The following is a 12,027-nucleotide window of genomic DNA, read 5'->3' on the forward strand; positions in this document are numbered from 1 at the left end:
CACCCACCTCAGCCTCCCAAAGTGCTGGAATTACAGGCATGAGGTACGGCGCCCAGCCCTACTTGCAGTATTTTTACCTTAATTGACATCAGTATAGATAAAGATCACTGGGAAATGTAATATTTATCATATTAATAATTTTTAACTTGTGAGTTTATCTTTCCTTATAGTAATTAGAAATGTTTATGAGAAAAGAGCACATTTACATATAAAATATTTTAAGCTGATATTTTAATTACCACACAAAAAAGTAGTGGGAAAGCTCCCTGAAATTAGAAGTTCTTCAGGCTTAATGAATGTTTTGGAAGTGTTACAATTTTGCATATTCTCCAAAATTAGTCTTAGAAACTAATCTTGGACTTACATAGTTCAGAGTTTATTTACTTGGACATATAACTTTAAAATGATTATGAGCTTTGATTTGTTATTTTCTGAGTGTAAGTTATGCTACATCTAGGAAAATCTTGAATTGACACAGCTATTGTTATTGCAACTGACACCATAACGTGCTCTTATCTTGTATCTTATATGGAAAATAACTGTTTTTTTTTTTTGTAAAAGTGAAGGCAACTAAACCCTTTGCTGATATACTGTATGATTTAACAGTATTTTTGAAAATTGAAAATATTCAGAGTAACAAATTGTGTTTTACAACTTACTATAATATTTTAATGTGTACATAAGCTCCCAGATTTGGCATTATTTGCTTTAATTAATATATTAACCTTTAATTTTTTTCTAACATGTACATTTCCATATTGTGTTCTTTATGGAATATATAAGTATGGTGTAGGTAGGGTTTTTTTTTTTACTTAATTTTACCTTTGGAATTATGTTTTATAAAATGTATCTTTAGGAAAAGTAAATATTCAATTAAGCATTTTGTTAGTGAATTTTATACTGTAAAATTTTTTTTGAGTATTTTGATACTTTGTACTTTTGTTTCTTTTTATTCTTGAATGTTTAAGATTTTTTGAAAGTAGAAAAAATTTATTTTAGTCTAAAGCAGTATTCCACATCAGTCTTCTTATTAAATGCTAGTTTAAGCCATCCAGTCTGGAAAAAGGAATCAGGGTTCTGTTCTTGGTCATTATCAGCAGCTTGATAATTTCTGAATTGTTGTAAAATAAACATATTTTATTCTTAATTGAAAAAATTTATGTAAGACAAACAAATGTTTTATATGACAAATCAGGTGATAGAATTTGGAATTAACTACTACTAGTATCTTAAGAAGTAAATAACACATTCTTTCGTTGTAACCATGAAGTGAAATTTCATGATTTATGAAGTTAGTTGCTCATTTAAAATTAGTTCAGTTTTCTCTGCACATACAGATAAGTTTGTAATGCCAAGCCTATTTTTCAGTAACCATCCTTCTTATGATAAACAGCATGCTATAGTTTTGAAATAAAATTTATTTTATTTTATTTATGTATTTATTTGAGATGGGGTCTCGCTCTGTCACCCAGGCTGGAGTGCGATGGTGCATTCTCGGCTCACTGCAAGCTCCGCCTCCTGGGTTCACCCCATTCTCCTGCCTCAGCCTCCCATGTAGCTGGGATTACAGGTGCCGGCCACCATGCCTGGCTAATTTTTTTGTATTTTTAGTAGAGACAGGATTTCACCATGTTAGCCAGGATGGTCTCTGTCTCCTGACCTCGTGATCCGCCTGCCTCAGCCTCCCAAAGTGCTGAGATTACAGGCATGAGCCACAGCGCCCGGTCTGGAAATAAATTATTTTAAACTCCCTCAGTACATACTCTCTTTTTTTCTGCATTTAAAAATGTATTATATGTTGGATTTCAAAGATAAAGTCAGAGAAAAACAGCACAGCCCAAAATAGGAAGGCATTTAAAAAATAACCTTTTTAGGCTGGGCACAAGAGCTCATACCTGTAATCCCAGCACTTTAGGAGGCCGAGGTGGGCGGATCATGAGGTCAGGAGTTCGAGACCAGACTGACCAACATGGTGAAACCCTGTCTCTACTAAAAATACAAAAGTTAGCTGGGTGTGGTGGCGTGCACCTGTAATCCCAGCTACTCAGGAGGCTGAGGCAGGAGAATCACTTGAACCCAGGAGGCAGAGCTTGCAGTGAGCCAAGATCGTCCCACTTCAGTCCAGCCTGGGCAACACAGTGAGACTCCTTCTAAAAAAAAAAAGTAAATAAAAAATAACCTTTTTATGTAAGCATAGTGAATTTTTAAAAATAGCAAAGTATTTGAAAATACTGCTCCTAATTTAATAGATGGCCATTTAATAGGTTGAAATTATTGTAAATGTTCAGTAATTTTATGGTTGTAGACAAAATTATTGGAAATAATCAGTTTAGAAATGATTAGTTCACATCATTTGGATTGAGAAATTTTTCAAAAAGGTTTTGTCACTGTGGAGATGTTCTAGTTTGTCATCTGTAAACTTGGTAAGCATTTAGTTTTTATAGGAGACTTCTATTCTATTCTATTCACTGAGGTCCTCCTACTAGGTTCTTACTTAGGCTTATTTTTTGAAAGGTATCTCTCCTTCCCCCAGAGGAAACATTCTAAGACTCTGTGACCTTTAATGAGCCCTCACACTATGATTAGCTTCTAATTATGTTCAAATTCTAATATACACTTAGAATCTTCATGCTTCTGTTTCATTGTGTCAGGAATGTTTTTAACATAATGCTTGTTTCTATGAGACATAGACACATAGACACATATTGTTCAACTACAATTAAATCTGGTAACAGTACCAAGTGTATGCCTGTTGTAAATGGTGGTAAGTGAGAACATTAGCCAATCAGCAGAATTTCAGATAGATATCAAACACCCTTGGTGAAAACTGCGTTTGTGGATAAAGAGGCCCCAAGTGTTTGTCTTTTTTAAGTTGATTACAGATGATCATTTCTGTTTGAACTTGAGACATGTGTTCAGTTGAAACATAACAATAGTTAAAACATTTTACATTGGCAAGGAAAGAATTCTTAGTTTGCACAAAATTTTACATAAAAGCTCACATCATATTCTCATGAGCTTACTATATTACCAAATATGCTTGATGAAAGTGATTTTATACATGCATTAATATCTATATATGTAGATATGTAGATATACAGTCATGCATCACATAATGACAGTTCAGTCAAGGATGGATGCATATATGACAGTGGTTCCATAAGATTATAATACTGTATTTTTACTGTATGTTTTCTATGTTTGGATATACAAAATACAATTGTGTCACAGTTGCCTATAGTATTGAATAGAATAACATGCTGTACAGGTTTGTAGCCTAGGCACAACAGGACTATATCATAGCCTGGGTGTGTAGTAGGCTATACCATGTAGGTTTGTGTAATTACACTCTATAATACACAATAATGAAATCACACCCATCTTGCTTTTTATATTAAATAGTTTGCAACTTGATGGTATCTTAAATTTCAAAATATTTGTTGTAATATAATTTACCGTAAGTGATGAAATGGTGCTTATGAGTTTATTCATTATATTTTATGTATCTTTTATTTCATTGTAATTTGTGAAAATATTTTCTTTTGTATGATGGAATGAACAAAAAATACCGCACTTGTTTTTGTTTTTACAAAGAAATTCTTTATATTTTCTGTCTGAAACAAAGATCCAGCCATAATTTTGATAGTACCTGGACACCTAAAAGAGGGAATACTTTTACTATCCTTAATCAGTCTTAACTGGTTATTGATTAGATGAAAAGTTGGGTTTGTTTGTTATAGAAGAGTCTGGTAACTGGTTATTGGATAAATGAAAAAGAAAGAGTTCTCATTAGAACCCTTCATTAACTGCACTAAAAAGTAGAATATTTGACTGTGGCATGGTAATGAGAAATATGGGAGAAGTAGAGGGGATACTCTTAGCTTCTTCCAAGTTTCACTGAAGTCTGCTATTCATTATAATACTATATGCAAAATAAATACTTACAGCATATTATCATTTGCCTAAGACATGGCTGCTTACGTAAGGGAGTTGACTATAAGTTTCTCTTTTAAAATGAGGCTGTTTAAATGCAATAGTACATAATAAAACTATAACCACAGGAAATCAAAAAAACCAAAAATGTTTTAAATATATCTGATACAACTATAGTTATATATTGAGATTTTATGCATTACATGAATTTTTATTTGCTAAAGTTATATTTTTATGTAGGCTTAGTTATGGACTAATTATTAATAGATCATATTCAGATAAACTATGGCAAATGACTTAATTGATACTTTTAGTAGTGAAATCATTTTCAAAATATTTCATTTTCATCACCTTATTAATCATATAAATTTTGTACTTCCTGAAAAAAAAATTTTTATTATTGATTCTAAGATAAGTTTTGCCATATTCCTTATAAGAATGAAAGCATTGGTGAATTACTCGACAGTTGTAGAATGTGCCACTTTGAAAACAACTGTTTCCAATTAAATACTATATAATAAAATATCCAGTTCAGGCGTCACCATGAGAGAATTATTTTTTCTTCTTTGTTTGATTTTGTATTTTACATGTTTTTATTGGGTCATATAGTACCTAGTCCAAAGAAAATTGACCTGGTAATCAGGAGACCTGTGTTCTATTTCTGGCTCTGCAACTGAACTTGTTTTGTATCATTGGGTAAGTCACTGGAACTATGTGTGCCTCTGTTATTCACTAAAATTAATTCATGAGTGAATTGAGAATAATTTTTCATGTTTGGATCCACATAATATGAAAACCATTGCATTGATGACACATAAAGTAATTCAAAATATAGGAAAATACTAGATGAAGAAAAAAGCTTCATTTATTTACGTAGTTTTTATACTTTCTGCAAACAATAAGATCTTTTCTTAGAGATGGAATATATGGAAGCCATTATTTCATCCACTTCATACCAATTTCATTTTTACTTGTGAGGGAACTATTTTAGTAGTATGGAAAATGTGTATCTAGGGAAATTTTGTGTATAAAAACACAATGCAACATACGAAAGTCGGCATTTGCCTAGGGTATTAATAAACTGTGATTATCCTACCTTATTCTTCTTTGAGAAGCAGGTGGATTGATGATGGAAACAAAAATATAGCATGTGTCATTTTAATGTGTATTAGTATATTTCTGGAGAATCTGAAGATTTTTTTTCTAGGGGTTAATCCTGTTAGCAGTATGATTTGTAATTTAATTGTGATGAGATTTAATGTCTTATTTTCAACAGGTGAAAAAATGTGTTCATATAATAATAAAAATGATACTAAATTTCAAAATGTCATTTCTTTTCCAGTTTTCTATAATTCATGCTAAGATTTCTGGTTTTTTTCTAAGAAAAATTGTTTTGGTCATCTTAGCACTAATGGACTTAGTCTGATGGAATGTTTTCATTTTATCACTATTCATATAAAGAGACAAATTTGTCATAGGAAATCATTCTCTAAAGAGCTATAATTTTAATATGTTGATATTGCAAGTATATTTTGATGCAATATGCTTTGCTATATAAGTCACTCAAAAATAATGATGCAACTCTTGCAGAACTTAAATGTGGTGTTTGATTTTAGAATTTGTAGTATCTGATTCAAAGCTAAGTGTTTAAATTAAAATAGGAGATTTTGGTTTTGTGGCATATTGTTCATCTGTGTCAGTCATACTAGTTCGCTAATATCTTTGGAAGAAATTTTTTCTTAGAATGCTGAGTTTAACAGACATTTTTCTGTTTCCAAGTCACTGTATAAAATGTTATTTTAACTTCTTCACTAGCACTAGGGAAAAAAGTTTTTCCAAAACATATCATGTCATATCTGTTATAGTTGATGGATTTGGATGGATACATTTTAGCGTAAATTTTAATAATCTATAAAGTGGCATTTGTAAGAATCTGTTGAATGAATAGGCATTAAAAGGGAATATGATCAAAGAAAATTTGTCTACATTGAAGTTTAGTTTGGATTTTTAATGCTGAAATGAAGCCATGTATTTCAGCTACTCTTCTAGTAAAGACTTGTACTATAATTATTACTTCATAAAATTTTTATGATATTTTGCTGTATTGAAATAATTCAATTAAATATTGGCCTGATGACCATTCTTTGTTTTTGTGTGCACACTGGTTTACTGGGGAAACATAAAAGGAATAGAAATCTGTTGAAACTATTTTTATTGCTCTTTTTGGTGATGACTCAATTAAATCTTTTCTTCAGATAATTAAAAGTTTGAAAGCATTGTAACAGACTTTAAATTGACTCAGTAATGTCTTGAACAATGTGGTCATGCAACTAACACTGTTTTTACTAATGGTATCTTTCTTCAGCATTGGTGTTCAGGATTTGCTGTACGTAAATAATTGTAAACTTCTGGATCTTCTTTATTTCTACACTAACTTTATTTTTCTGAATCCGCTAACCTATAGTAGCAAAATCAACTTGCCATCAGTTCTTATGTATTTTTTGTGGAATGCATTTGATTATACCTTCCCTAAAACTGTACACAGGATTCTTTCTCAAAATGATTTGAGGCCCTTTCCATCAGTGTCACTTTTTACCTTTGGAGTATATCCACTCACTCCCATCTCCTTTGTCTATGTCTGTCCATTACACGATGTGATCACAGAAGAACTGGACTCTACAAGGAGAAGATATGCAGGTCTGTCTCTTCTGCTTTTTTTGTTATTATTTTATTTATCTAACTTGTCCTAGAAATGTTTAATCATTTTTTTACTCATTTCATAGTTTTTCATTCCTTTGTAATATAACAAAATATTAAATCTTATGAGCATTTTGATTTAGGTATTTGTGCATTCAACTATCAACAGCAACTGCTCCAATTAGATGGATAAAAGTAAAATAATTAATTTTTATGTAATATGTATAGATGTAATTTTTCCATAAACTGAATAACTAAAGGCAAATAGGATGTGTATGTATGCATATGTATATTTAGGTACACACATACACATATGTTTGGTTTCAAGCATTTTAGACTTAAAACTAGTTTTTTGCTTTTTAAAATAATCCCAAAAGTATTTGATTTCTAACATGAGTTCATCAGTGTTCTACACTGTGGAGAATACCAAAGACCTAATACCCTAAAAAAGCTATCAATATCACTGAAGAGTTAAGAGATGTGGGTAACATGCACTGTTTATGTGTCAAGGCAGCTTATTCTGACAATATATTCTACAGAGATATAAACTGAAATGAAGTTTATTTCAACTAGACAGTCAGAAAAAGTGTCTTGGAAGAGGTAACATTTGAGCTGAAACTTGAACACATGTGGTACTGTTCTAGGTGCTGGAAGTAACAGGAGACACACAATAGCTCCCTATCCTTGCAGGCGTTTCCTAGTGTGAGTGTATATATTTTATATATATAAAAAATATGTATGTACATGTATATACACACATATATAAAATATAATGGAATCAGAAAAGATGGTATGATTCCTTTCCCCTGGGGAGGATGGATATTAGTTCAAGAAAGACTTCATAGAAGAATTTAATTGAATATTAAACGCTAGAACACTGTTAGCCTCTTTTGTAGAGAGCATTTCAGGCAGAGGAAACAGTATGGCCAGTAGCTTCACACAAGTTTGGCGAAAGTAGGCAGAGACCAGATTTATGAAGATTATGTAGGTTACTGACACATATAAAGCAACAGAATAGGTCAGATGTTTGTTTCTAGAAAGATTACTTTGGCAGTTATATAAAAGATGGACCGGAGCAATATAAGCAGAAAGATCATATATGGGAATAGTGTAATGAATCAGTTAAGAAATGATAATGGTCTGAATTAAGGTATCAGTAGAGGCAGTCAATACATGAGAAGTTATATAAAGATGTTGAACCTACAAGTCCTGGTCACTGATCAGACTAGATATTATTGATGCAGAAAGAGGAGGAATAAGATGATTTCAGGTGACTGAAATGTTTGATGGTACATTTTATTAGGATAGGGAATATATGTTATACAAGTTTCAGGGGAAAGATAGAGTTCACTTTTAGGATAGGTAAAATTGAAGCCTCATTTGAAATATTCAAGTATAAATATCTTATAGAGATGATTGGTGGTCTGGAATTCAGGAGAGAAGTCTGGGCTAGAGACATAGATTAGGGTAGCATATCAGCATTCAAGTGATGCCATTGGAATTAATGGAATTGTCAGTAGCATATGAAGAGTAATAAGAGAGACAAGAATCAAAATTTGGGGATCACCAGCACTTATTTACATTTAAGGAATGGATGAAAGAACAAAAGCCAGAAAAGTATGTTGAAAATGATTAAAGACGGATATTCATGAAAGAAGAGAATTTAAAAAAATCTGTGATAGAAGTGAATCTTAAGAAAGGGGTACAATCAGCAGAGACAAATTCCAGAGAAGACAAATATGTTGTTAAATGGTAGAACTAGACAGTAATGATCTTTGCCTTATTGATTCAGTCAAGTTGTAGGTAGAAACCAAATAGAAGAGAAGGAAAAGGAGATGGAAAAGAAAAAAATGAAGGTAGTTAATATAAACTAGGCTTCTTGATGGCTTGGGGAAATTTTAAAGTTAAGAATACCATGGGAAATAAGACAGGAAGGTCCCCAAGGATATCCTGAAGAATGGTTATAGTTTAGCTGAGTGGAGACCCTACATTTGTGATGGCATTGGTTCTCTAAGATTGTGTAATGATTGGCTCATTAGCACACTTCGGATGTAGTAATTAATCATTTGGATCACAGTTGGAACTTTGTGGGCGGTTATATAGAAAGAAGAAAAGAATAGGGATGTCAAGGGTGGTTGGCAAGGGAAGTAGTTGAAGTAATGTTCAAATGGATTGGGAAGGATGTTAGTTGTGTGAAATCATGTTTTCATGTGAAATCATGCAGAATTTTTCATGAATTGGGAGATAAGGTCTCAATGATAGAACTGAAATTTGTGGCGATATCTAAGGCAATAGAAGCAAACTGAGCAGGTTATTATGAGAGACAATTTAATTATCTTAAGAAGTTTCAGATGTTGGACAATTCCAAATAATGTGAAGATACAATGTTTGTTTCAAGGAGTGAGTTTCCAAGATGGAGCATGGATTACAGTTTGGGAATGCAAATAAAGCTACAAATTTTGATGCTAGCATTTTTATACAGACATTGAAATTATTGAGGGCCTCAGCTTGATAGATATGTGAAGGAAATTGCCTAGAATATAGATGGTAGCAACAAGGAAGAATAATGCTATGAACATAAAAGGCATAGACTTCACATAGATTAGAAAAGTAAACATGTGGAAGGAGCAATTTATACCAAGAATGCTGATACCGTTTCTGGGATTGTATAGCATATATGTAAGTTAAAGGATTTTGAGCAGCTTCACCTCAGAATGTTTCCCTCAGGGAAGATAGTATTCTTGAAGGGTCAACATTCCATTCATGATACGAAAGGAAATGAACGTTCTCTGATGAAGCTGAGGGATATATTGTATTTAAGTAAAAGCAATAGGGTTTCAGACCACAGTAGAAAAGATTAGGAGGTCTCTAAGCAATGCAGAAAGAATTAGAGAAAGAAACTCAGGATAGTAGGGTTTTGACAGTACCGACCGGAAAATGTTAAGAACGAATGCTGGTTGGAAGGAATGAACCATGTAATTTAGTAGTAGCAAAACAAGGAGAATAATAAGGAATTTAAGCTTAGAGGGGGAAGAAAATTCAGAGGTACAACTTAGAGGTTGAGCAAAGGAATCTTTATGATATGCATAAAGGCAGAGGAAAAGGACTTGGTTGGGAGAATTTGAAGACTCCAAAGAGGAGAGGATTAATAATGGAAGCAACTTTTCTTACAAAAAAAAAATGGTATCTAGGATGTATGTGGGATGTTTAAATTTATGGAGGCAAAAATGTTTTATTGTCTTCAAATATTAAGTTCTAAATTAATTATCATAGTTAACTAAACATAATTTGAAGTCTCTCTTAACATACACTTTTAAAATTGTAATGGTAGCTATAGATCTATAACACCCCTTTTCTTCCTAGTATGAGGAAGTTGAAACCTGAGCTTTCTGGATTTCTGTTACAGACCCCTAATACTGTAAGGGAGACATGGTCTATGTTAACCAGCATTGTGTTTGGGATTCTGCAAACTCACATAAGCCTAGAGATAAATAAAGACTAATGCATTCTCTTCCAAAGTAAGAGTAAAGAGAGAATAATACAGACGATAAGAAAACATTCAGAGAAAAAGGAAATTATTTTAGAAAAGGAAGCAGTAAATTTTGTGACAAGCAATTCAGAATGTATTTCACCTGTTTAATAAAAGCAAACTAAAGTTAAGGCTTTTCAAAAACTGACTGTAGTATCTGACCAATAAAAGGTAATATCTTTATTAGCCTGTCACTCACATCTCCAATTAATATGCAAGTTGGTTATCTTTCTTTATAAATTTTAGCCCAAAATATGATGGAGAAATAATTTCACAAGTCCAATTACTTCACTAATATATTTGGTCAAAATGTATGTTTTATGTTTAAACCACAATTATAAGACCTTCAATTGCATTACGAGGTCCAATTACAGTCACTACAACATCTTCTACACAATAAATGGAGGAATTGATTACACATTTTGAAGCAGCAAAATATGTTGACTTAGCACTTGCAAATCATAATGAAGTTTATTTTAAATGAGAAGTAGCATGCTTTATTAGGGTGTATTTTACCTTTTCTTACTCATATGAAATTTCATATGACAATTTTTAAAAATAATTGTTAAACAAGTCTAATACAAAATAAATTTTAAAATACTATTTGTTAAGTTACATGAAACAACATCTTAAGTTTCAGCTACACAAATTTTTAGAATTACTTCCAGACCTGATTTAGAGCATCTGACAAGATTAGTGCTTGTGTAATATATCAGTTTTACTCATAAGTAGATCTCAACATAAAAAATGTTTTGTCAGCTATGTTTCTCACCAGTCTCTTAGATCAATTATTATTATTGTGATATTTATTTTTGTTATGATATGTTAATAATTATTAAATTATTATTACAGTTGGGTCTGTGCTACCTTAAGAGTTTGAGAAAATATGTTATAAATTACTATTTCAGACTGATCCATTTGTCTTCCAGATACTAATGTTAATTTGAAAAGCTTAACAATTCAAATTGAATAGATTTCAAACATTTCTTAATAAAAATACAGTTGGGAATAAGTAACATATATTTTGTGTTGTAATTATAATGTTTAGTAAAATCACTTCCTGTTAGGGTTAGCTAAGTGAAACTTCTAAAAATTAATACAATTACAGTATTCTTTTCTGTTTTGGTTCTCTGATTATTCTGAATGTTGCCCATTGATATGTATTATCTTAGTCCATACAGACTGCTGTAACAAAATGTCATAAGCTAGGTGGCTTATAATTCACAAAAATTTATTTCTTACAATTCTGGGGACTGGAAAGTCTAAGTAAGATCAAGGCACCAACAAATTTAGTGTCTGGCTAGGGCCTGCTTTCTGGTTCATGGACCGCCATCTTTTTTTCCCTTTGTCTTAATATGAGAGAAGGGGCAATGGATCTCTCTTGGCCTCTTTCATTATGGCACAAATCCCGCAACACCCTCATGACCTAATTACCCGCCAAAAGCTCCATCTGCTAATATGCTCACTTTAGTTGTTAGGGTTTCAACATGAATTTTGAGGAGACACAAATATTCAGACTAGCATGTATTATTTCAAACTTGTATATCAATTCTTGTCAGATTTGAGTGGCATATATGACATATTTTGAATGCTCTGTGCTTTTATATGGCATGTTGTTATACTTATGTCCTAAAAAGTGAAGAGAAGTAACATTCATTATAGTAGTAATTTAATATATGTGCATGTACGGACACATATAAATGCACATATAAGCTGTTCTTGAAATTTTCCAAAATCTTAATTATTATTATCAATTATTTCACATTCTATCCATTTTATAGATAGTCTGTGTGCATTGATTACATCCTTTATTTGATTAACTCAGTATTATTGATGAAAGTCAAAGACAGAGATACTCAAGATGGCTC

The 12,027-nt window shown here is 31.9% G+C and overlaps 1 protein-coding gene across 49 annotated transcripts in view; it reads left to right on the top strand.

Annotated features, from left to right (window-relative positions):
• Positions 1-12,027, top strand: part of RIMS2 (regulating synaptic membrane exocytosis 2) — a 743,118-nt gene that overhangs the window by 523,418 nt on the left and 207,673 nt on the right. For 11 of the 49 annotated variants that reach the window (XM_055116828.2, XM_055116832.2, XM_024929920.4 and 8 more), the window contains one exon: positions 6,598-6,630. The exons of the other annotated variants lie outside the window; for them this stretch is intronic. In XM_055116828.2, coding sequence (XP_054972803.2) covers positions 6,598-6,630 — 33 coding nt within the window. The remainder of the gene's footprint in view (positions 1-6,597; positions 6,631-12,027) is intronic. 49 annotated transcript variants of the gene reach the window in all.

The sequence above is a fragment of the Pan paniscus genome, chromosome 7, assembly GCF_029289425.2.
Source record: "Pan paniscus chromosome 7, NHGRI_mPanPan1-v2.0_pri, whole genome shotgun sequence".
NCBI classification, from domain to species: domain Eukaryota; kingdom Metazoa; phylum Chordata; class Mammalia; order Primates; family Hominidae; genus Pan; species Pan paniscus.